Source organism: Macaca thibetana, chromosome 4, assembly GCF_024542745.1.
Source record: "Macaca thibetana thibetana isolate TM-01 chromosome 4, ASM2454274v1, whole genome shotgun sequence".
Lineage (NCBI taxonomy): Eukaryota > Metazoa > Chordata > Mammalia > Primates > Cercopithecidae > Macaca > Macaca thibetana.
In genome coordinates, this window is record NC_065581.1 from 36,763,592 (window position 1) to 36,790,131 (window position 26,540).

General features: G+C 43.6%; 1 protein-coding gene and 1 long non-coding RNA gene across 7 annotated transcripts in view; one reads left to right on the forward strand and one right to left on the reverse strand.

Moving 5' to 3' along the window:
• The window catches only part of LOC126952837 (uncharacterized), an 88,412-nt gene that overhangs the window by 20,596 nt on the left and 41,276 nt on the right, over positions 1–26,540 (forward strand). The window lies entirely within an intron of this gene.
• The window catches only part of SLC26A8 (solute carrier family 26 member 8), a 79,871-nt gene continuing 54,227 nt past the window's right edge, over positions 897–26,540 (reverse strand). For 4 of the 6 annotated variants that reach the window (XM_050787577.1, XM_050787578.1, XM_050787579.1 and 1 more), the window contains 10 exons: positions 26,185–26,262; positions 19,926–20,021; positions 18,402–18,508; positions 18,252–18,321; positions 17,117–17,209; positions 16,855–16,986; positions 11,884–12,252; positions 9,039–9,093; positions 8,754–8,938; positions 897–1,734 (listed from right to left, as the gene is read on the reverse strand). In XM_050787577.1, coding sequence (XP_050643534.1) covers positions 1,276–1,734; positions 8,754–8,938; positions 9,039–9,093; positions 11,884–12,252; positions 16,855–16,986; positions 17,117–17,209; positions 18,252–18,321; positions 18,402–18,508; positions 19,926–20,021; positions 26,185–26,262 — 1,644 coding nt within the window. In that variant the 3' untranslated portion in view covers positions 897–1,275. The remainder of the gene's footprint in view (positions 1,735–8,753; positions 8,939–9,038; positions 9,094–11,883; positions 12,253–16,854; positions 16,987–17,116; positions 17,210–18,251; positions 18,322–18,401; positions 18,509–19,925; positions 20,022–26,184; positions 26,263–26,540) is intronic. The other 2 variants (XM_050787582.1, XM_050787583.1) reach the window with 2 other exon arrangements.

Consider the following 26,540-nt stretch of genomic DNA (forward strand, 5'->3'; position numbering starts at 1 on the left):
ATATCTCAGTTTTATGCGTGTATAAATTAGGATAATATTATTTTACCTACCTCACAGTTCAAGACGCAACGCATGTAGCAGATGCTTAACAAAATGCTTCTACAATGGGTGAATGCATATGCTATCTTTATGATAAAAGAAATCTATATTTTAACTAAGATTTATTTCACTTAACAAGATAAATGGAGTACTGAAGCAGGAGTCGTCATGTTTTTTGAGCTGGAAATAAAATTCAGGATTTCATATACCTTTGCCCAGGGGTCTATATTTTTCTTCTGGTCATACTTTAATACTAGACATATTTTAAATGGGGAAGGGGGAAATTTTTTGAATGGATTTGGACAAAACTAGTAATGATTGACTTTTCCAACTTCTAGGCTGGTTGTGGCTGTCACAGATTTTAACTCCTTGGTGCACCAAGAGTACAGATTCCAAATTGCCTATATCTTAAAAACTTGTAAGAAAGAAGCAATGGTGAATCTGAATGGTGAATGTGAATCTGAACCCCAGGGAGAGTTCCAGAAAGGGAATTCATAAAGGGAATTCCCATCAGTTGGTACAGCTCATTGGCCTTATGAAACCAGTGGCAGGATAAGATCTTGACCTCTGAGAATGACAGCAAAAGTGCTCTCAGTTTAGCAGGACGTTGTACTACAAGTCTCACAGGCTGGCTTGCTTTTGACCCGGATTAACCTACCTGTTTTCCCCATTTCCCCTATCAGTACAGGGAAGATACCTTGCATATAAAATCAAATGCTACTTAATTTTTTTTTCTCTTGTTCATCTCTTCTCCACCATGTCCACTCCCTTCTGGGATCCCTCCCATTTGACATTTCCTTCAGGATACAGAATACAGAGAAGGGAGAAGGTGCAGGAAGGATCCAAATGTTTAGTACTAGAGTTATACATTTTATTTGAGCTTCATCTCTTTGGAGAAAGGGGAACAGGGATGAGAGGATTAAGTTAGAGATGGTCTGGCACAAAGCCCGGAGATGTGGGGTGTGTGAAGAAGGAAATTCATGACTAGAATATATGCTGAAGGTGAAATGAGGGGAGCCTGGATAGGGAATTAAGAGATAATTGTTGGCATTTAGTAATGTGATCTGGGAGTGTGATCCCAGTGCAGAACAAGGAAGAAGGCCGGCAGGTGGTAGGAGTCACAGTCAGGAAGGAAGTACTGCTAGTTCATATCCAATCTAGGTCTCTGGACAATTAACCCCTTTTGGATAGAAGGATTTGCCAGGATTATCCGACCCCTTATTTCCAGTTCATCTCCTAGACATCTTCATTACTGTTGCCCTCCGGTGAGTATGAATCCATAGGATGGCGTCTTCTCTCCACTGACCATGTCCGAGGCTGAGTCTGAGACTGGGTGGAAGCCGTACGCGGATGATACGTAGGCCAGTAATGCTGCTGAGGGAAAGTGTGAGCTCTTGACCTAGATTTGGGGTCAGGCTCCATCTCGGGCTCAGTCTCAGGCTGGGGCTCCATCTCGGTCTCGGTCTCGGTCTCAGTCTCAGCCTTGGGCTCCATTTCAGGCTCCAGCTCTGACTCAGGCTCCAGTTCCCGATCCAGGTCTAGGTCCAGACCCAGCCCAGCCTCTTGTTCTGACTCCAGCTCCAAATCCAACTCCGACTCCTCTTCTACAGGCTGTTGGATCTTGGTGAAGCCTGGACTTACATTTTTTTGGCTTCCTAGAAAACTGCTGCTCATTTTATATATTGAGTTGTCATTCTGAAATACAATTAGGTAGGTTAAAATTTCTAATTAAATTTAACTTTCTGCTGAACGCAGTGGCTCATACCTTTAATCCCAGCACTTTGGGAGGCTGGGGCAGGAGAATCACTTTAGCCCAGGAGTTCAAGGTCAGCCTGGGCAACATAGTGAAACTTCTATCTCTACAAATAATAATAATAATTTTAAAAACTAGCTGGGCATGATGGCACATGCCTGTAGTCCTGGCTACCCAGGAGGCTGAGGCAGGAGGATCGCTTGAGGCTGAGACCGCAGTGAGCTGTGTTTGCATCACTGCACTCCAGCCTGAGCAACAGAGTGAGACTTTGTCGCAAAAAACAAACAAACAAAACCCAGACTTTTAATCTTTGAGCAGTCAAGGAATTTCAGAATACAATAGGACTTAAGGTACCAGAACCATGGGTTCCTTGCAGAGTAGAAAATATTTCTTACCTAAGTCTACTTTTCTTTTTATTATTGTTATTAATTTTGACACAGAGTCTTGCTCTGTTGCCCAGACTGGAGTGCAGTGGCATGATCTTGACTCACTGCAAACCTCTACTTCCCGAATTCAAGTGATTCTCTTGCCTCAGCCTCCCAAGTAGTTGGGACTACAGATATGCACCACCACGACTGGCTATTTTTGTATTTTTAGTAGAGACAGGGTTTCACCATGTTGGCCAGGCTGGTCTTGAACTCCTGAACTCAAGTGATCTGCCCGCCTCAGCCTCCCAAAGTGCTGGGATTACGAGCATGAGCCACTGCACCCAACCTTTATTTATTTTTTATTAAAAATTTTTTTAAAATTTTTCTTTAAAATGCCAATGATATCATCCATAAATCTGCTTTTCATCTTCCTTCTAACCTCTGGTTTCTCAGTTACTCACTATTCTTCAGACTCAATCAATTTCCAACTTAGAATTTCTCTGGCTTTTCTAGCTAGACCGGATTTCACGAGCAACCATTTAAAACAGCAATGGACTTAACAACATTCTGAAACATCTTGTCTTCTTGATCTTACTTGTCTTGCCAACCCCCAGTGCAATCCTTGACAGGGCATATAAGGCTGTGTGTGACCTGGCCTCTTGCCATTCTTCTTTAGCTTTATTCCAGCTGTGGTCCCCGCCCTTTGCTCTCACCATAAAGTTACCCAGAGTTGCCTGACTACTGCTCAGTTTTGTGCATGCCTCTCCTTTTGCCTGACTTGTCCTCCTCCATCTTGTCCACATCCACTTAGTCATCACCCCAGATTCAGAGCTAAGATGACCAGGCAAGACCACAGCTTCTTTTGTGTTCCAGCTACACCTCATTCACACTTTCATCATAGTACCAGTAATGTATTGCTTTATTTATTTACAAACCTACTCCTTACTAGACTCTAAGCTTGTGGAATATGACAGGGCCTGGTTCTTGATATCCCCAGTAGCAGACACTGAGCTTGTCACATGGCAGGCACCCACAGGCCTTGCATAAGCCTTGAATCAGCCTGTAGCACCATTCCTCCAAATTAATCACTTCACCTTTCCTGAAACATTTTCTTCTCAACCACCATATGACACTCTTCTGCTTTTCCTCATTCCTTCCTGCTTGCTGCTTCTTGGTCTCTTTACTGTCTCCTCTGCTTCTATTGGACTTCTAGGTGTTGGTATGCCCCAGCGCTTGATCATGGGACCTTTCTCTTCTCTATGCTCTCTCCATAGGGACTTTTATTCTGGGCCCATAATTTTTGTTACCATCTGTAGGCTGATGCTGATGATTCTTTGATTATAACCCTTCCCCGATCTGCAGGTTCTTATATTCACTTCCATTCTTGACATCTCCATTTGAATGTTTAATAGGCAACTTTTTTTTTTTTTTTTTTTGAGTATTGTTCTGTTGCCTAGGCTGGAGTACAGTGGCATGATCTTGGCTCACTGCAACCTCCGCCTCCCAGGTTCAAGTGATTCTCCTGCCTCAGGCTCCCAAGTAGCTGAAATGACAGGTGTACGCCACCACACCTAACTAATTTTTGTATTTTTAGTCGAGAAGAGGATTCACCATGTTGGCCAGGCTAATCTCGAACTCCTGGCCTCAAGGGATCCACCTGCCTCGCCTCCCAAAGTGCTGGGATTACAGGCATGAGGCCACACCCGGCCCAGGCATTTTGAATTCAATACACATGAAATAGAACTTGCTACTCTCCTAGTCTTCCCTATCTTAAATAGCAGAAAACAATTGACATATTCAATACCAAGTCTTAATATAAGAATGTTAGTACATTAGGAAAATACTTTTTTAAAACATGGTAGATAATGTCCATCTTTTTTTTTTTTTTTTTTTTTTTTTTTTTGACCAGGTCTTACTCTGTCATCCAGGCTGGGGTGCAGTGGCAAAATCAAAGCTCACTGTGACCTTAAACTATTGGGCTCAAGCAATCCTCCTGCCTCAAGCTCCCAAGTAGCTAGGATTACAGGTATGCACCATCATACCTGGCTGATTTTTAATTAAATAATTTTTTTTTCAAGATAGCATCTCACTATGTTGTCCAGGTTGCTCTGAAATTCCTGGCCTCAAGTGATTCTTCTGCCTCAGTCTCCCAAAGTGCTGGCATTACAGGCATGAGTCACTATGCCTAGCTGATATGTCCATCTTAAACCAGCTATCACCACTAGTCTTTTATTTTTTAACTTTTTTTGAGACAGGGTCTCACTCTGTCATCCAGGCTGGAGTGCAGTGGCACGATCTCAGCCCACTGCAACCTCCGCTTCCTGGGTTAAAGTGATTCTCGTGCCTTGGCCTCCTGAGTAGCTGGGGTTATAGGCGCGTACCACCACGCCCAGTTAATTTTTTTGTATTTTTAGTAGAGACGGGGTTTTGCCATGTTGGCCAGGCTGGTCTCAAACCCCTGGCCTCAAGTGATCCCGCCTGCTTTGGCCTCTCAAAGTGCTAGGATTGCAGGTGTGAGCCACCACACCTGGCCACCACTAATCTTAATAGACACACAAGAATCCTCATTAAATTCAGGAGTAAGACAAGATTCATCATTATGACTTAAATTGTTCTGAGACGTTTAGTTAATGCAATAATGTATGATATTGAAATAAGAATTCTAACAACTGGAACATAAGAGATTAGTATTATTTTTAGAAAATATTTTCCTATTTGGAAAACCCAAAGGAATTAACAGTGAAACCTCTTAGGAATAGTAAAATGATTCACAAAGGTAGCCAAATAATTTAATAAAAACCAGTGAGTTTTCTATATGTTAGCAATTGCCAGTTAGAAAATATAATGGAAATGGCCAGGTGTGGTGGCTCATGCCTGTAATCCCAGCACTTTGGGAGGTGGAGGTGGGTGGATTGCTTGAGCCCAAGAGTTCAAGACCAGCCTGGGCAACATGGCAAAATCCCGTCTCTGTGAAAAATACAAATATTAGCTGGGCATAGTGGTGTGTGTCTGTACTCCCAAATACTCAGGAGGTTGAGGTTGGAGGATTGCTTGAGCCTGAGAGGCTGAGGCTGTGGTGCACTGTGATCATGCCACTGCACTTCAGCCTGGGTGACAGAGTGACACCCTGTCTCAAAAAAACCAAAAAGTAAAACATATAAAGTATCTAGGATTTTCCTATGTGAAGAAAGTCACAAAACCTTACTATGCATGAAACATTTAAGAAGACAGTAAATGTAGAGACAGTTTATATTTCTGAATAAGAAGAATGAATACTATAAAGATATAAATTCTCAAGTGATTTTATATTTTTAATACAACTCTAATGATTATTTCAATAAGATTTGTTTTTGTGGGGTGGAGACCTGACAAAAGATTCAAACGTTGGTTTGGAAGAATACATTGGTGAGAATGACTTAGCAAATTTTGAAATAGAACACTGATGACATAGGACTTCTTAACCAATGTTAAAGTGTATTATACAGCAATAGCAACAAAAACAGTGTGATAGCCAGGTGTGGTGGCTCACACCTGTAATCCCAGGATTTTGGGAGGCTGAGGTGGGCAGATCACCTGAGGTCAGGAGTTTGAGACCAGCCTGGGCAACATGGTGAAACCTTGTCTCTACTAAAAATACAAAAATTAGCCAGGTGTGGTGGTGCACGCCTGTAATCCCAGCTACTCAGGAGGCTGAGGCAGGAGAATCACTTGAACCTGGGAGGTGGAGGTTGCAGTGAGCCGAGATCCATTCTGCATTCCAGTCTGCATTCCAGACTGGGCAACACAGTGAGACTGTCTCAAAAAAAAAAACAAAAAAAAACCAAAAACAAAACAAAAAACAAAAACAAAAAACACTGTGATACTGAAGCTATACAGAATAATGAAATCCACAACTAAGCTACAAATACAGTTTAGTTTTCATAAGAATATAATATTTTATGAAAATAACATATCAGTAGGGGAAAGAAGGCTTATTCAATAGATGGTTGGATGGTGCTATGATTTGCATGTGTGACTTCCAAAATCCATGTTGAAACTTAATCCACATTGTGATGGTATTAAGAGGTGAGGCCTTTTGGGAGTGATTAAGTCATAAGGGCTCTGCCCTTGTGAATGGATTAGTGCCTTATAAAAGAGTTGGAGGGAGCTAGCATAGGCACTTTTGTCCTTCCACCTTCTGATACATGAGGATGCTGCTGAGAGAAGATGGAACAAGCCCTCAGCAAACACTGAAACTGCCAGGGCCTTGATCTTGGACTTCTCACATTCAGAACTGTGAGAAATAAATATCTATTATGTACAAATTACCCAGTCTCAGATATTTTGTTATAGTAGCACTAATGAACTAAGATAGATGGTACATAGCCCAAAATAATTAGCTATATAGATAAAAAATAAAGATTAAGGCTGGGTGCAGTGGCTTACACCTGTAATCCCAGCACTTTGGGAGGCTGAGGCGGGTGGATCACGAGGTCAAGAGTTTGAGACCAGCCTGGCCAACATAGTGAAACCCCGTCTCTACTAAAAATACAAAAATTAGCGGGGTGTGGTGGCGGCGCCTGTAGTCCCAGCTACCTGGGAGGCTGAGGAGGGAGAATCGCTTGAACCCGGGAGGCAGAGGTTGCAGTGAGCCAAGACCACGCCATTGCACTCCAGCCTGGGTGACAGAGCGAGGCTCTGTCTCAAAAATAAAAAAAAAATGAAGATTACCCTCTAATACCTGTACACTGAAATACATTCTATTTACATTAAAGAGTATAACATATAAAAAATAAAAACATAAAAATCTAGAAAATATGTCTTATTTACCTTCTAAGTGGGAATGACTTTCTAAATAAAAAGTAAATATAAATAAGAAAAGGAAATATTAATAGATATGACTAAATATGTGAAAACAAATGTTGAGTATCATAATTATAAATACAAAATAGAGAAACTTCCATTTATAATAGAAGCAGATGGCATAATTCAAACCAATTGATTAGTTAATTATTACTAATTATTAGTTACAATACTAATAATTAGTTATTACTAATTAACTACTAACTAGTTGTTTTTTATTAACTACCAGTTAACTAGTTGTATGTGTTTGTTGTTGTTGTTGTTTTGTTTTGTTCTGTTTTTAGACAGAGTCTCGCTCTGTCACCCAGGCTGGAGTGCAGTGGCGCGATCTCGGCTCACTGCAACCTCTGCCTCCTGGGTTCAAGCGATTCTCCTGACTCAGTCTCCCAAGTAGCTGGGACTACAGGTGCGTGCCACCTCGCCCGGCTAATTTTTTTGTATTTTTAGTAGAGACAGGGTTTCACCATGTTGGCCAGGCTGGTTTTGAACTCCTGACCTCAAGTGATCCGCCTGTCTTGGCCTCCCAAAGTGCTGGGATTACAGGTGCATACCACCACGCCTGGCTAATTTTTTTGTATTTTTAGTAGAGATGGGGTTCACCATGTTAGCCAGGATGGTCTTGATCTCCTGACCTAGTGATTCGCCCATGTTGGCCTACCAAAGTGCTGGGATTACAGGCGTGAGCCACCATGCCTGGCCCTTGTTTCAGATGTGGTGTCTCATTTCATCAACTAGGCTTTGTTTAATAATTTCTAGTCATTAGATGATATTAGATAATATTTTAGTGCCCATCTGTTTTAATTTCTTTTTTTTTTTTTTTTTGGAAACCTTTAACCTACACAGGTACTGATTTGAAAATGCTGAAGTGGGCCCAGGTCTCAGTATGTTTTTATTTTTTCAGACAGTCTCACTCTGTCACCCAGGCTGGAGTGCAGTGGCACAATCTCGGCTCACTGCAACCTCCACCTCCCGGGTTCAAGCAATTCTCCTGCCTCAACCTCCCAAACAGCTGGGACTATAGGCGCCTGCCACCGTGCCTGGCTAATTTTTGTAGTTCTAGCAGAGATGGGGTTTCACCTTGTTGGCTAAGATGGTCTTGAACTCCTGACCTCGTGATCCACCCACCTTGGCCTCCCATAGTGCTAGGATTACAGACGTGAGCCTCTGCACCCAGCCAGGTCTCAGTATTAATAAAAGACTGAAAATTCAGACTTATATATTATTCTCCTTTGCATTTGATCAGGTTGAGTAAATCTCATATTACAATGTAAAGGTAATAAAGCTGAGGTGTTAGACAAGATTAGAGATCTGAATCTCTGCTAGTTCATTAGTTTAATTATTCATCTCAAGAGTGGGTGGGGTGGGGAGGAATTCTAAAGGTATAGCTAAGGGAGATATTTAAAATATTTAGCAACTGGTAATAGACACTAACCAAGAATGCTGTAGAAGGATCCTTGAGGTCTATGCTGGGTTGGGCAAACCCTCTCTTCAGTTAGGGAAATTTCTTGAATGGAACCCCGATGCCATGACAGTGGGGGCACTTGGCTGCTCAGATCCACTGCTATTTACCAAGTGGTAAGGGAGCATTTCCACATCTCAGATTCTGGTACAGCCATACTAAATAGCTTTCCTGGACATTATTCATCTATCTGATCAGGTATCCTGACTCCCAGCCCCCACCCACCCCCACCCATCCCCCCTGCCGACCTCAATCCCTTCCCCCAACCCCATGCTTTGTCTGTTTGTCCGACCTTCTCTGTTTCTGAGTAGGTTTCCCGTATCACTGTCTCAGATTCATCGATGCTTAATTCGGAGGAGTCTATAACCTTCCTTGACAAGGCGAACAGCACGGCGTCGTGAACGCTGAGGAACAGCTGGGTCTTGGTGATGCCAGCATCAAAGAAATCATTCCTCTCAAATGCCCTGACTATGGAAGCTACAAACCAAACCCAGAACACACACAATGTCAGATACGTGGGGAGCAGAGGGCCCAGGGTGCAAAACAGCCCTCTCATAGGGTGAAGAAGGATACTCACAGTGACACCCTGCAATGAGTATCAAAATGTTGGCATTTCGAAAGGCATTGCATATCTGCAGAGAGAGAAAAAATCAGTATAAGAAGGCTTTGTCTGAGCCGAGATCGTGCCACTGCACTCCATTTTTGAAGTTCACTTCAAAGCAAATCAATATCGACCTTAGTACTTAACACTGAGTAGACACTAACCCTGAGCACTAAGTTAAAGTGTCAAAAGAAACAAACTCTGCTTCTTTCACTACCAAGAGGAAATGAAGTCATTCTTGATCATATGGCAAATCACAAAGTCATTTGCCAAAGGGCCACAACAGACTCTAAATGACAAACGCTGGAAAAGGAAAGTCCCATGAATTAGGAAGAAGTTTAATCTGAGTGGTTGTCTCCAATAAGAATGGATTGATGGGTAAACCAGGCACGGTGGCTCATGCCTATAATCCCAACACTTTGGGAGGCCAAGACAAGTGGATCATGAGGTTAGGAGTTTGAGACCAGCCTGGCCAATATGGTGAAACCCTGTCTCTACTAAAAATACAAAAATTATCCCGGTGTGGTGGTGCGTGCCTGTAGTCCCAGCTACTCGGGAGACTGAGGCAGAAGAATCACTTTAACCCAGGAAGCGGAAATTGCAGTGAGCCGAGATCATGCCACTGCACTCCAGCCTAGGCGACAGAGTGAGATGCCATCTCAAAAAAAAAAAAAAAAAAAAAAAAAAAAAAAGGAATGGACTGATGGATTTTTCTTAGGTTCCAGTTTTCAATTATAAAGTAAATAGAATGATTTCTTCCAATATGGTAGTATACACAATTACAAAGGAAATGAAGAAACCTGCATTTTTAGAGTGTAAAAGTACACCATGAATCTTTAAAGGCTGAAAGCTAAAGGTGTCTAACATTGTCTCCATGTTGGGGATGAACAGAAAGTCATCAACATGGGCCAGGTGTGGGTGGGTGCTGCCAAGGACCAGAACAGATGGTGCCTCTACAAAAGGAGGAGGAGCAAGGGAGACAATGGCACAACTATACCATGGAACAGAAAGAAAGTGTGACATAAAGTCAGATGCTTAAAGTTTCAATGCTGGACAGGCCACGTATGAGCTGTGAGCCTCAGCCTCTTAGGGGAAAGTATGGCCTGTCTCTCAAGGCAGTTGTGAAAATTACATGAGATAGTGTATATACATGTGCCCAACTCGGTCTGGCACATAGTAGACAGCAACGTGGGTTGAATAAAATCTAAAGTAACAACTACAGCCTAAGACCAGAAGGGGAGAACATAGCCCAGTAGAATAATCTAAGATGGAAAAGCCCAAATAACAAGAGATTATCAAAGTATAATTGAATCAGAAAACGGAGTTGAAAAATAAAAGGATCTCATGCATGGAAAAGCTCTTAATCTCTTCCAAGCCTCTCATTTTGTAGATAAGGAAACCAAGACCCAGTTCAATCTAGTAACTTGCCTCGGGTCAGATGGACAGTGAGTCAAGACAGAGCAAACATACCAGACTGCAATCCAGAGTTCTTTCTGCTATGAAAAGCTTCCTTTTGCCCCAGACCAAAGAGAAGCTGGACTTACTTAAGAGGCAGTCGTATTCCCTTAGGAGTAAGAAAATATGACAAAATAGGATCTGAGGATAAAAGAAGGAAAACCATCCAAAGGCACAAATCTCAAAAGAAGCACTCAAACACCGTTAGTATTCAGGATGTTCAAACCTGTGCCATCACCAAGAGGGAGAGAGAGTGCTGTAAACTGAGATAAGCTGGCTAAAAAAGGAATATTATACTTACGAGGCATTAAACAATGACATCAGTATTGTTAGCTGTGCACCTAAACTGTCTACCATATAGGAGGGAGAGAAAAGAGGACTGTCAGAGAAACCCAAGAGTAGAAAAGAAGTCAGGACCAGGGGCACAGCTTTTGAAGGCAAAATCATCCCTGTCCTTTTCACCTGAAGATGGGTGGGTGTGGAAGGAAGTGGGGAAGACCCTGCAGGTACTGGACAGGCAGCCCCAAGTTTGAGGTGTCATTTCATCCCACCCTCTTCAAACTGGAGTACAACACAGCCCAGTGCCTTTTACAGTGCTGGCTCAGAGCAGCTGAACTGTGGAGAATTCCTGGTGAGCTGCTTTTTATCTGAAGCATTCAGACCTACACCTTGAAGAGATTTGCAGCTGACTCCCAGGATGTTCTGGGAGTTACTAGGCGTGGCACAGATTGCTGTTTCAATGAAGTTCAGAGCGTCCTGTTTTTCATTTCTTGAGAAATAATAATGTCCTGTGCTTACCAAACCAATCGCAGCTCAGTACATCAGAATTGGTTCATTTTAGGCTGGGCGTGGTGGCTCACACCTGTAATCCCAGAACTTTGGTAGGCCAAGGCGGGCAGATCACTTGAGGTTAGGAGTTTCAGACCAGCCTGGCCAACGTGGTGAAACCTCGTCTCTACCAAAAATACAAAAATTAGCAGGACGTGGTGACATGCCTGTAGTTCCAGCTACTCAGGAGGCTGAGGCAGGAGAATCTCTTGAACCTGGGAGGCAGAGGTTGTAGTGAGCCGAGATTGCGCCACTACAGTCCAGCCTGGGCAACAGAGCAAGGCTCTGTCTCAAAAAAAAAAAAAAGGAATTGGTTCATTCTATCTCAAAAAAAAAAAAAAAAAAAAAAAAACCAGGAATTGGTTCATTGTATTTTTATTTTGATTGACCTTATACTGCCTTCAGTGTCCAAGATTCTGGTGGCCTAGCAGTCACATAACAGCTGATCAATGACTAACAGAATTCAGTCAGGATCAGGATGGGGATGGGATGGTAGGAGGGGGATCAGAGCTCCTGCCAAGGCCTCCCCAGTACTTACCTGTCTTAATACGACTAACCCCTGTGAATCCACATAGTGTACCATGGAGAAATCCAGGATGATGGTGTGGACACTGGGCAGTAGAGACGCATCTGAGTAAGGGATGAGTGATCTCCTTCCCTGGCTTTCTGCCACATCAGGCAGTCCTGGCGAGCTGTTTCTTGATGAGTTATTAGGAAGCCAAACTTTCTCCACCTCCTCATATTGTTGCCCTTGATTCTTCTGAGACATGGATGATACCGTGTATGGCACTTGGTCTTCAGATGCAGTTTGGCTTGTGTTCACGCTCTCAAAATGTGAGCAGTGAATCAGGTTAACAGAGGATGCGTCGGGATCCAGTTTATTTTCAAATCGCTCTGTGTAAAGAATCTGGGACGACAGAGTTAAGGGAGGGCTGTGGTAAGACACCAACAAGGGCCGGAAGGACTTGCAACGATGCTATTTCTTGTCTCTGCCAGCTCATGTCCCTCTCTCATGAAACTTCTCCTGAGAGTAGGTACTGTACATTTTTTACTTGGATATCTGTCACTTCAAGCTCACAACTGAAGCCACCACAGTCATCTTTCCTCATCTTCACCACCCACGACACCCCCCTCCCAACTTCTGATGTTCATCACTGTCCCAGTGAGTCAGACTTAAAACATCTTTGTTTTACCCCTTTACCTCATCCTTGGGTCCTAGTTAGTCTCCAGTGCCTACTAATACTTTGTGTGAAGTATTTTTTCCCCATCAGTCCCTCGTCTCAGCATCCCCTTCCTTTATCAGTGCAACAATCTCCTTTCAGACTTCCTTAAGAAGACAAAAAGCACTTGAAGCCTGGGTGCGATGGCTCAAGGCTATAATTCTAGCACTTTGGAAGGTCGAAGCAGGTGGATCCCTTGAGCTCAGCAGTTCGAAACCACCCTGGGCAACACGGCAAGAACCTGTCTCTACAAAAAATACAAAAAAAAAAAAAAAAAAAAAAAGCTGGGTGTGTTGGTGAGCCTGTAGTCCCACCTACTGGGGAGGCTGAGGTGGGAGGATTGCTTGAGCCTGGGAGGTGAAGGTTGCAGTGAGCCAAGATTGCACCAATGCACACTCCAGCCTGGGTGACAGAGTGAGACCCTGTTGCACCCTGCCCCCCACCCCCCGCCAAAAAAAGAAAAGAAAAGAAAGCTGGCACACGCCTATGGTCCCAGGTACTCGGGAGGCTGAGGTGAGAGGATCGCTTGAGCCTGGGAGGTCGAGGCTGCAGTGAGCTGTGACCACACCACTACACTCCAGATTGAGCAACAGAGCAAGACCTTATCTCCAAAAAAAAAAAAAAAAAAAAAAAAAAAATTACATGAGCAAGGCTGTCTTTACCACTGCATCAATCTCCTAAAGGCCCAGACTGCCTGCTATAGCTTAAGGACAGTACCAAGGACCAGGAACACAACGATGTGCAGGATGAAAATGTAGACTCTGCATTCACAGGAACCAGACTCTACCTGGCAGTATGCACATGTTCATTAAAGGGGTAAGTAAGGCCAGGCATGGTGGCTCACGCCTGTAATCCCAGAACTTTGGGAGGCCGAGGTGGGTGGATCATCTGAGGTCAGGAGTTCGAGACCAGCCTGACCAACATAGCGAAACCCCATCTCTACTAAAAATACAAAATTAGCCGGGCGTGGTGATGCATGCCTGTAATCCCAGCTACTTAGGAGCCTGAGGCAGGAGAATCGCTTGAACCCAGAAGGCAGAGGTCGCAGTGAGCTGAAATTGTGCCATTGCACTCCAGCTGGGCAACAAGAATGACACTCCATCTCAAAAAAAAAAAAAATGCTGGGGGGTGGGTGGGTGGCTCACGTCTGTAAGCCAAGCACTGTGGGAGGCCAAGGCAGGCAGATCACCTGAGGTTGGGGGTTTGAGACCAGCCTGACCAACATGGAGAAACCACATCTCTATTAAAAATACAAAATTAGGCCGGGCGCGGTGGCTCAAGCCTGTAATCCCAGCACTTTGGGAGGCCGAAACGGGTGGATCATGAGGTCTGGAGATCGAGACCATTCTGGCTAACACGGTGAAACCCCGTCTCTACTAAAAATACAAAAAACTAGCCGGGTGAGGTGGCGGGCGCCTGTAGTCCCAGCTATTCGGGAGGCTGAGGCAGGAGAACGGCGTGAACCCGGGAGGTGGAGCTTGCAGTGAGCTGAGATCCAGCCACTGCACTCCAGCCTGGGCCACAGAGCGAGACTCCGTCTCAAAAACAAAAAACAAAAAACAAAAAAAACACAAAAATTAGCCGGGTGGGGGTGGTGAATGCCTGTAATCCCAGCTACTTGGGAGGCTGAGGCAGGAAAATTGCTTGAACCCAGGAAGTAGAGTTTGTGGTGAGCCAAGGTTGCGCTGTCGCACTCCAGCCTGGGTAACAAGAGCAAAACTCCGTCTCACAAAAAAATGATAAGTAAGAATATATATGGACGAGAACTATAAGGCACATGGAATAATGAGAAGAATTCCTTTGCTAGAGTGTTGTAATTCTGGGCGATGTTTCTAATTTTTTTTTTTAATGTTATTCTAACAATGTTTCTTGTTAAATAAATTTTAAAAATTTAAAGCTAAAAACAATATGAGGTAGTATATATTGTATAGCAGAAAAGAAAAGAAAAGTGGTGTGGATAGATGCTAATGCTGCAGTTTGCAGTTCAAAGGAGAGAGCTGTTCCCAAGGTCACTGGGGCCAGGCATTTGGGGAACAGGCCAGGGTTGGTTCAGTGGCAGGGAGATGTGAGCTCCTCTAGGCAGAGGGAATTCTCTGAGAGCCACCTTTTTTTGTTTGTTTTGTTTTTGAGACGGAGTTTTGCTCTTGTCGCCCAGGCTGGAGTGCAATGGCACAGATTCTGGCTCACTGAACTTCCGCCTCCTGGGTTCAAGCAATTCTCCTGCCTCAGCCTCCCGAGTAGCTGGGATTACAGGCACGGGCCACCACGCCCGGCTAATTTTGTATTTTTAGTAGAGACGGGGTTTCACCATGTTGGCCAGGCTAGTTTCGAACTCCTGACCTCAGGTGATCCGCCTGCCTTGGCCTCTCAAAGTTCTGGGATTATGGGCGTGAGCCACCATGCCCAGCCGTCTGAGATCCTTCTTTTCTCTCCTTCATCTACTCTACATTCTTTTTTTTTTTTTTTTTTTTTTGAGACGGAGTCTCGCCTTGTCACCCAGGCTGGAGTGCAGTGGCGTGATCTCTGCTCACTGCAAGCTCCACCGCCTCCTGGGTTCACGCCATTCTCCTGCCTCAGCCTCCTGAGTAGCTGGGACTATAGGCGCTCACCACTACACCCGGCTAATTTTTTGTATTCTTTAGTAGAGACGGGGTGTCACTGTGTTAGCCAGGATGGTCTCGATCTCCTGACCTTGTAATCTGCCCGCCTCGGCCTCCCAAAGTGCTGGGATTACAGGCGTAAGCCACCGTGCCCAGCCTACTCTACGTTCTTATCTTTCTTACAATCCCCTCATGTCTTATCTTCCTGACCTTACTTCCCAGGCTAAGTCTGTTATCCTAAGAGCCCCACATTTATTTCTACCTTGGTGTCTGTCCAAGCCTGTCCATGGACTGGGAATCCTTTTTCTTTCCTACCCAACATCAATCCAAAATTCTCTCATAAATTTCCCAGCATAGTCCGTTGCTACTATAAAGTTTTTCTGGCTTTTGTGCTTATGCCAATCTCCCCTTACTTGAAGTCTTAAGAGCTGTTAGAATCTAGCTGGGCGTGGTGACTCACACCTGTAATCCCAGCACTTTGGAAGGCCAAGGTGGGTGGATCAACTGAGGTCTGGAGCTCAAGACCAGCCTGACCAATATGGTGAAACCCCATCTCTACTAAAAATACAAAATTAGCCAGGCGTGGTGGCACATACCTGTAATCCCAGCTACTCAGGGCTGTTAGAATCTAAACATACAATTTAAAAGACAGCTATGTGCTATATTGCATGATTCACTATGCTATTTTGTCAATTTTAAGATATATCACTATTATGGAAGAAAATAAACAAGCCAGGTGTGGTGGCTCACACCTGTAATCCCAGCACTTTGGGAGGCTGAGGCGGGTGGATCCTCTGAGGTCAGGAGTTCGAGACTAGCCTGGCCAACATGGTGAAACCCCATCTCGGTAGCTCAGTAGAACCTATGCTCCATTAGAATGTGTGGGAACAAGAGTGGATGCTTAGAGTTTTGCAAGCACCTGCGTGGCAGGTGGAGGCGTTTGTGTGTGTGTGTTGTGGGGGAGGATATAAATCTGTGTGTATAGAGAGAGCCGCCCCTCCAGAGCTCACGCTATAGACTAGGTGATTGCCGAAATACCCAAAAGCTAGAAATGAGCAATCCTGCTCTGAGGGAAGGGACTGTCCAGGTTGGAAATAACGAACACTCTGTAATTCTCATCAGTGAAAATAACCTTCAAATGCTGTAAAATTCCCTTCTGAAATAGCAGCCTGTGCTCATCCTCCCCGCTCCTTTCCCCCTATCTCCCATCATCATTTTCTTGGCCACAGGAAGACATCAGGAGACCCTGGCAGATCCTTGAGAAGTACAGCAACCTTGACCCTGCCCTAGTTGGAATCAGAAAACAATCTTTAAGTCACTTATTTTCAGAAATCTAAAGCTAGGCAGCTAAAAGCCAGGGAAATAGGTACAACTATTTCAGTCTCAACAGGCAAACTGTATTCTGGTCACTGGTCATCCAGTAGAAGTCAGAACACTTCCCACCTACTTTCATGTGAAAACCTGAACCTCAAGGGGGATCTTTGTGCCTTTTTTTTTTTTTCCCAGTCGAGCTGCCAAGGTGAGAGGAACCTTCTATCTTAATTTCTGAATTCTCCATGGTCCATCTAAAAGTCAAAATCCCTTAGTGGTTTTGACTTTTTTTTTTTTTTTTTTTTTTTTAAAGAAATGACTAGTGTACTTCTTTATAAAGTATGGAGAAAAATACAGGAAAGAAAAGGCATTTCTAACCCTGGGCAGTGGCTCCAGATCATCACAGTTGCAGAAGCACCTGCAAATCTTTTCTCCCTGTAGGCTGGTGTCACTTGAATTAAACAAGCTGAAAATTTCTTCTTCTTTAAGAGGCACCCTTACCATACCAACCTGAAAGACATGAGAGGTTTCATCCAGAGGGAGAATGGTGGAACAGAAGGTGAAAGAGTGGGAGAGGGATGCCAGTGCGGGGGGGCGGATGGGCAGGTCAAGAAAGAAAGGTGGGCAGGAGGGCAGTTACCTCTTTTAACAGCTTATGCTTTAGGTAGTAAACATTTACAAATGTAATTGAGCTGCAGCACTGGAAGATTTTCACCCCAGGAATGGTGATGATCTGCAAGACAAAATGTGAAGTTGAGGGAAATTTCTCAGTTCTTTTATGGAGCAAGAATAATATATCCTTAGAAGCTCCTAGAGTCTGTATTCTTCTTTTTTATTTTTTATTTTGTTTTTTTGAGACAGAGTCTCACTGTGTCGCCCAGGCTGGAGTGCAATGGCGTGATCTTGGCTCACTGCAACTTCCACCTCTCGGGTTCAAGCAATTCTCCTGCCTCAGCCTCCTGAGTAGCTGGGATTACAGGCACCTGCCGTCACACCCTGCTAATTTTTGCATTTTTAGTAGAGACGGGGTTTCACCATGTTAGCCACACTGGTCTCAAACGCCTGGCCTCCCAAAGTGCTGGAATTACAGGTATGAGCCAACGCACCCGGCCTGTATTCTTCTTTATTAGAGACAAGAACTAGAAAATTATTTCCTCCCATTTTCACCCTCTGCTTTTCCTGCTGTCTTCTTTCTCCCTCCATTTCCTTACTCCTTTCTTTTTCTTGGCCAAACTCTCCTTAAAGTACATTTACTAATAATCTTTAACTGGCTGCAATACTATAAGAATTTAGCTACTTAAGAGCCCGTCTTGGCCGGGCGTGGTGAGTCATGCCTGTAATCCTAGCACTCTGGAAGGCTGAGGCAAGCAGATTGCCTGAGCTCAGGAGTCCAAGACCAGCTTGGGCAACATGGTGAAGCCCCATCTCTACTAAAATACAAAAAATTAGCAGGGTATGATGGGGCATGCCTGTAATCCCAGCTACTGGGGATGCTGAGGCAGGAGAATTTCTTGAACCTGGGAGGTGGAGGTTGCAGTGAACCGAGATTGAGCCACTACACTATCCAGCTTGGGTGACAGAGCAAGACTCTGTCTCCAAAAAAAAAACAAAACCAAAGGACCCATCTCTACCAGTGTACATCACATCCCTCTCCTTCGTAAATGTGTATCTGCAGTGCAGGAAACAATGGCAAGGGATTTTGTAGAAAAACTGAGCATGAGGTGGGGCCCACCCTATCCCTTAGGCAGAGAAATAGGACCGATTTGGATTCTTACCTCCCGATAATCATTGACGCTTCTATAAATGTTGGTGTTAGGTATTTGACCCAGGAGAAGAATCTTAGCTCTGAAAGGAAATGTACTTGCCTTTAGGTCAGAGTTGCCTTACCTTGCCTTATTAACCTCCTATTACCTGAGGCAAAGTACCTGTGTGAACGAACACTGGTGATGAAGAAAGCAGAAACTACTGAGATAATTAGTCCAATGTCCAGTCCCAGGAAAATTGAAGATGAAAATGTCATCATCCAAAGAGCCTTATGGAAAAGGGAATGAGGGAAAAAGGAAGATTATGGAAACAAGTACAACTGAGAAAATGATCAGTCCTGTTTCTCAACTCACCTTTACCCTCTCCCTTACTACACCTGGGCTTTAGAGAAATATTCCATAGCCACATGAACTGGGGCCCTCAAGGATGCCTAGCAATTCTTTTATGCATCCCTGGTCGCCTCTGTCTTCAAATCTCTCTCAAAACTTCAATTTCCTCATGTGCAAAAATAGTAATAATGTCTACTTTATAGGCTTTGTTGAGATTAGGAATACCATTTGCAAAACCAACTAGCATACTCACCAAATGGTAGTTGCTATTTTAAGACCTATAAGGGTTGTTGCAAATCTTTACCATCCTTTTCAAGTCCCTACCCCAGCACCTTCTCCATTACTTCATCTACACAGAAGAAAAATAGGCTGAAATTCCCTTAAATATCTACTTTCCTCACCACCTGCCACTTGTCAGTATCTGTACTCAACGTTTCCTTATTCTCTTCCATCCTGTTTGAAGTGTTATGCCTCCTTCTGGAATAGCAACTCTATCTGTGCAGTGTACACATCTCCTGTTAGCTCTCAGGGATCTGGCTCCAAAAGTTACCCCTTTCATATTTCTCTGCCTCTCCTGGGTCCTCCTGTCATCACATTCTATCCTCCACCTTTTATTTCTTGCTGTTTCCCCTTTCTGACCTCTGGTTTTGTGCTCCAGAGAGACGCAGTGTGCTCCAGCAGGTATTCTGCCTGACAAGACACCTCCTTCTCTAATTGGGATTGGAGACTCATATCCTAAAATGTATTTACATTAACTGGATTAAAAATCATTCAAGGCTGGGCGCGGTGGCTCACGCCTGTAATCCCAGAACTTTGGGAGGCCGAGGCGGGCAGATCACAAGGTCCGGAGTTTGAGAACAGCCTGGTCAATATGGTGAAATCCCGTCTCTACTAAAAATACAAAAATTAACCAGGCGTGGTGGCAGGCGCCTGTAGTCCCAGCTACTCAGGAGGCTGAGGCAGGAGAATGGCGTGAACCCGGGAGGTGGAGCTTGCAGTGAGCTGAGATTGCACCACTGCACTCCAGCCTGGGCGACAGAGCGAGACTCCGTCTCAAAACAAAACAAAACAAGTCATTCAAATATGCAATGAACGACAAATCCTTTTTGCTAGATTTGGACGTAACTGTAGCCACTTAATCCCTTTCATTTAATTTGGCATAGTTGGAATGAGGTCTTCGTGTTTTCTTGCACCAACAACCTTGACTCTCCTTTGTAAAGCAAAACTGGAGTACTAGGCATCAAAGAGCTGTTTGTGTTCTTTAGGTCCATGGCAGATCTCTTTTGTTTGTTCTTTCTCCCTCTCTCCAACCTCCCTTCTGCCCTCCCCTTCCTCAACCAGGGCATCTACACTCACACAGTCATATTGGTCCTGCCTCCACAGACTGGGTAGGTTAGAAATGGTTTCAAGGTAGGGAACAACGTTGCTCAGAATAATACCAGCCAGCACAGCCTGAGGGGAAAAGATAAATCCTGGTTCATATTCCCTTTGGGGTGTAAAACTCATAAATCCCCACCATGGAATCACAAAAAGTTAGCCTTGCCACTTTGAGATATTTTGCATTGATATTTTATATGAATACCATGTCTATGTTCCAACTCATTGTCCAATCAAATACATTTTCTCTTTGTTTCTCTTTTCTCTTCCTTTTTGATACAGGGTCTCGCTCTTGCCCAGGCTGGAGTACAGTGGCGTGCCATCATAGCTCACTGCAGCCTCAAACTCCTGGGCTCAAGACGTCCTCCCCACTCAACCTCCCAAGTAGCTGGGACTACAGGTGCATGCCATCACTCACGGCTAATTTTGTCTCTACATTTTTCTTTGCGCTCCTCCTTAATTTGCCAAAAACACAAGGCAACTTCAGGCCAAGGTCAAGGCCTGACTGATTCAGCCAGGAAAGCTGACAATGGCCCCTTGTAGATTCAGATAGTTCATTACTCTCATAGACAGTGAGAGGAAGAGTAACTTGAGGAAAGTGAAAATCACCTCCTTAGCATTGAACAGGCCCCGCAGACAAAAACTTCTTATCTGAGCAATATAGAAGGGAGCAAAGACCACCTAATGACCATCCAACAGGCCATCCGGAGGCAAAACTCCTTATCTAGGAATTTAGAAGTAGTCAAACTTCCCTAATATCTAAAATTGGCATGTGATTCCAGGCCTCTTTCAACTTTTGTAAGTAACAAAAATTTCTATACATCTCTAGAATACTGTGCTGAAACTCGTTTTACAACCCTAAGCTCCCGCCTTAAGGTCCACAAATGCTCCTAAGGAAAACCCACCATAGCGCACTCAGTCCTCTTGCTGAGGTGCCTCACTGCATCCTTTTGCAGTGTTCTTCCCTTCTAATAAACTTTCCTTTTTCAAACCTATTTCAAATACTATTGTCAGTAAATTCTTTTTCCCAACCCACAAGTCAACCACTCGCAGGTGCCGGGGCTCTGACATCTCACCAGGCATAGCTAAAGGTTATGGTCATCTATCCCCTTCTGTTTCTGTGTTACTTTTGGTGTGTGGAACAAGATCCATGGGAGCTGGTGCCTTTGGCTGCTTGGCCTTGCCTTGTCTGGTTTGCTTGACATATCTGTTACCTACATTATCTAGAAACCATTCTCAGATGGGATGATAAATTAAGAGAACTTACACTCACAGAAACTCTAAAACAATTCCAACTGGGCTTTTCTTCATGTTGAATCATAATATACTGTAATATATTTCAGTATATATTTCACTAATGAAATACCATTTTGTTTATCAAATTAAGTGAGCAAATTTAAAATACTGATAGCCAAGTGTGGTGGCTCATGCCTGTAATCCCAGCATTTTGTGAGGCTGAGGCAGGAGGATCACTTGAGCCCAGGAGTTCGAGACCAGCCTGGGTGACATAGTGAGATGCCATCTCTACAAAAAAAAAAAAAAAAAAAAAAAAATTAAATTAACCAGGTGTGGTGGCATGCAACTATAGTCCCAGCTACTGGGGAGACTGAGGTGGGAGGATCACTTAAGCCTAGGAGATGGAGGTTGCAGTGAGCTGTGATCGTGCCACTGCACTCCAGCCCAGTGAAGGAGCAAGACTCTATCTCAAAAAAATAAAATAAAAGCATTGATAATACCCTTTATACATGGTTGTTGAGTATAATACGGCAGTGCCCTTTGGGAAAATCACTTGACAATATATCCAGAAATGCTGATATGTTTTCACACAAAATCTTTGTTTTACTTTTAGAAATTGATCCTAAATCTTGGCCAGACACAGTGGCTCATGTCTGTAATCCCAGCACTTTGGGAGTCTGAGGCAGGCGGATCTCTTGAAGCCAGGAGTTCCAGACCAATTTAGCTAATGTGGCAAAAACCTGTCTCTACTACAAATACAAAAATTAGCTGGGCATGGTGGTACATGCCTGTAATCTCAGCTACTTGGGAGGCTGAGGCATGAGAATCACTTGAACCTGGGAGGCGGAGGTTGCAGTGAGCCAAGATCACACCACTGTACTCCAGCCTGGGTGACAGAGACTCTGTCTCAAAAAAAAAATCTTAAATCTAGAAAACTGTAGATGTGCCAGGTGTGGTGGCTCATACCTGTAATCCCAGCACTTTGGGAAGCCAAGGTGGGTGGATAATTTGAGGTCAGGAGTTCGAGACCAGCCTGGCCAACACAGTGAAACCTCGTCTCTACTAAAAATACAAAAATTAGCTGGGCAGTAGTGGCATGTGCCTGTAATCCCAGCTACTGGGGAGGCTGAGGTAGGAGAATTCCTTGAGCCTGGGAGGCAGAGGTTGCAGTGAGCCGAGATTGGGCCACTGCTCTCCAGTCTGGGCGAGAGAGTGAGACCCTGTCTCAAAAAAAAAAAAAAAAAAAAAAAAAAAAAAAAAGGTAGACATACAAAATTACTCATTGTTATTTATAACAAAAATGTAGACAACCTAATTTTCCAATAATGTCAAATGTTATACAATGAAGTATCATGCTATATATTAAATAAAAATGAATATAAAATTATACAGTTAGGTTACAACTATGCAAAGTGATATCCATTTATAGAAAATAATATTGGTTGGATAGATGCCAAAATGTTAATAGTTGTTTTATTTGTGATTGTGAATGACATTTTTATCTATTTTGCATTTTCCAAAGTTTTGAAAATGAGCATGTTTACTTTTATAATGGAAAGAAAGTTTCCTAAATATGAGGAAATGAAGATTTATGCGCATAAGGATATAAAAATCTTCAGGGCTTCAAAGTAGAATTTAACCTACTTTTAAGAAACATTATTGCTCACACCTGGCTGGGCGTAGTGGCTCATTCCTGTAATCCCAGCACTTTGGGAGGCCGAGGCGGGTGGAATCACCTGAGGTCGGGCGTTTGAGACCAGCCTGACCAACATGGAGAAACCCCGTCTCTACTAAAAATACAAAAAAGTTAGCTGGGTGTGATGGCACATGCCTGGAATCCCAGCTACTCGGGAGGCTGAGGCAGGAGAATCGCTTGAACCTGGGAGGCGGAGGTTGCCGTGAGCTGAGATTGCATCATTGCACTCCGGCCTGGGCAACGAGAGTGAAACTTCAACTCAAAAAGAAAAAAAAAAAAAGAAACATTTTTGCTCACACCTGTAATCCCAGCACTTTGGGAGGCTGAAGTGGGTGGATCACCTGAGGTCAGGAGTTCAAGACCAGCCTGGCCAACATGGCGAAACCCCATCTCTACTAAAAATGCAAAAATTAGCCAGGCATGGTGGCAGGTGCCTGTAATCCCGGCTACTCCGGAGGCTGAGGTAGGAAAATCACTTGAACCTGGGAGGCAGAGGTTGACGTGAGCTGAGCTGAGATCATGCCACTGCACTCCAGCCTGGGCAACAGAGGGAGACTCCCATCTCAAAAAAAAAAAAAAAATTTTCTTGTGGTCATGAAATTCCTGTATTGGTTTAATTTCTTAGCCCTTTCCTAGCTGTCCTCTCCTCTATATTCTCTGCCTGGGAATTAGAACTAATCCTACCATGAGGAATGGCTGAGTCCACGGTTACTCTGGCTTTCTGAGGGTACCCAGTGACCCGTTAGACACAACAGGTCAGTAGAGGAGGGAAAAACAAAGATGAAGTTGGCAGAAATTACTTCTTTCCCACCATACCGTCTTTGCCACTATGCTATCTTCTTTCCAGTCAAGAATCTCCAAACTTCCTTCAGTTTGAAGAAATACGGTGGGAAGGAAAAGAAAATCAACCTCGTAGGGTTTTTGAAAGGTTTTTGATGTAAGGCAGGGAGTATGGAGAGGAAACAAATCTTTTCATAAAACAATATGCAACATTTTTATCCTTCTAAATGTTAAGGTGAAACATGCTCATGGTATAAAGATGAGTTAAATTCATACATAATTTCCATTATCCCAGAGATAACCACTGGTATGTTCTGTGTTTTTCTTCCACACAAAATTGGAATAATATTGAATATATTATTTTGTATCATGTTTTTCAAAATTTGTGTTGGTCCTCTTGTAACTAGTTGAGATCCTAGCCTGAATGCTCTACTAATGACTCTTAACAAGGGTTTTGCAACTCTTCACAGTTTTTCAAGAAAGGAAGAAGTCATTTATAGCTTAGTACTCACAGAACCTTATTGTTACAGTAATTCAACTATTCCGTTGATCTTCTTATAATCACAACTGCTCACTCAGAAACATGCTAACTAGGTGCTATAAAAGTAATGTGATGTAACATAGCAGCCAAAAGCAAGGGCTGTTCTGTCCCCAACATGTTTATAATAAAGGAGTCCCAACTTTTATCACTACCCTTCAGTGAACTCTGATCATTTTTGTTTGGAATTTTAAAATTCTGCTTCATTTAGTTGTAAAGAAAAAATATCCACATCCAAAGTAAATTAGTGAGTGGCCCTCCTAAAATAGATTCCAACAGTGATAACAACAAAGGTGCTGTGGAAACTGGAGATGACCTCTACTGGGAATCAGAGGACCGCTTGCGTGTCAATTTGAGCTTACTAGTTCCACCCTCCTTGCATAGATTCCATGCCTTGGCTCTAAGGTCCTTGAATCATATGAGCAGAAGGCAGCAGTAGCCTTGTGGGTGCTCTACTGAAACCTGCTATTCACCAGGTGGAAAGGAAGCATTCAGAAGGATGGAGATCACATTTACAACCACCCCAGCTTCAGGGACAGCCACCTCAGTGTATAACCAAGCTGCTACATCCACAAATAAACCTTCTCTCACCTCCCTTAAGTACTATATAAAAATGGCTAACAGGAACATGAAGAAAACTTAAAAGGAGATGATGGTCACTGAGTATAGACCTACTGTAACTTAAGAACAGAAGGATTATAGCTAGTAATTAACAAACCTGGCATCTCTAACCACAAGTTGCTCAGTTTCACACAAAGGGAAGAAATGACACATTTGTATATAGAGGCATCCTAGCTGAATACCGAGTTAAGGCATAACTTTCAGACCTGCCTTCTAGTGTTGTGAACTAACCAAGAGGCAGTGTGGCAGCAATGGGAAGATTGAGTTCACACAAATGCAGAACAAGGCCTTCTGGAAGCAGTGTAGGAAAACAGATGGCATGAATGCACAGTGAGTTTCCAAGCCCATGTTGGTGTGGCATCTGAAGTCTATTTTGGTCATTTTTCACTGAATCCTTACTTATGAAACTTACTTTGTAGCTTAAGCAATAAAAAGAGGATTTAATTATAATAATAATAACTTATTTATTTATTTACTGAGACAGTCTCACTCGGTCACCCAGGCTGGAGTGCAATGGCATGACCTCAGCTCACTGCAGCCTCCCAGGTTCAAGTGATGCACCTGCCTCAGCTTCTGGAGTGGCTGGGATTACAGGCATCTGCCACCACACCCAGCTAATTTTTGTATTTTTAGTAGAGACAGGGTTTTGCCATGTTGGCCCGGCTGATCTTGAACTCCTGATCTCAAGTGATCTGCCCAACTTGGCCTCTCAAAGTGCTAGGATTACACCACTCTTGGCCTATAACTAATGCTTTTTTTTTTTTTTTTTTTCAGACGGAGTCTTGCTCTGTAGCCCAGGCTCGAGTGCAGTGGTGGGATCTCGGCTCACTGCAATCTCTGCCTCCCAGGTTCAAGAGATTCTCCTGCCTCAGCCCCTCAAGTAGCTGGGATTACAGGCACGCACCACCATGACCAGCTATTTTTTGTATTTTTAGTAGAGATGGGGTTTCTCCATGTTGGCAAGGCGGGTCTTGAACTCCTGACTTCAGGCTATCTGCCCACCTTGGCCTCCCAAAGTGCTGGGATTACAGGTGCCAGCCATGGTGCCCGGCCCTATAACTAATGTTTCTTGAGTGTTTACTATAGGCTCAATACTATTACATCTATCTATCGACACACCATATAGATCTTATACATAAATATATGTGTGTGTGTGTACATATATATCACATCATTTAACCCTTAACCCTGTGATGCAGATACTATTATTTTGAATGAAAGGGACTAGAGATAGGCTGGAGCAACCATTGGGGATAATCCGAATGCAATTCTCCTTGGAGATGCCCCCCGCACACGCACACACACACCAACGAGCAATCCAGAGCCCTGGTCATTGTTGACTTAGTTATTTGATCAGTTCTACTTACATTTGGCAGTGCGTAGAAAAAGTGTCCCATCTTCACCATCAGGAGCAGCATCACACCTGCGCCTACCAGAGATGCAAACTGAGGAGACAGAGCCAGTTGGAGAGAAACCATCAGGAATGTATTGGTCCCTGTCTGCAACTGAGGCCTTCTGCTTGGTGAGAAGCATGTCAGTTTTTTTTAAAAGGAGTTGAGTTCAGCCCAAGTGTATTTTTGTGGAACTGACATTTTCAAGTCTTATCAAAGTGCTAAACACATACTAGATACTCAATAAATACTTCCTGAATGAATGGAAAGATGCTCCCTGAGAAGTTCCACATTGTACTAGGCATTTGAATCTTTACTGCCACTGCTCTGTG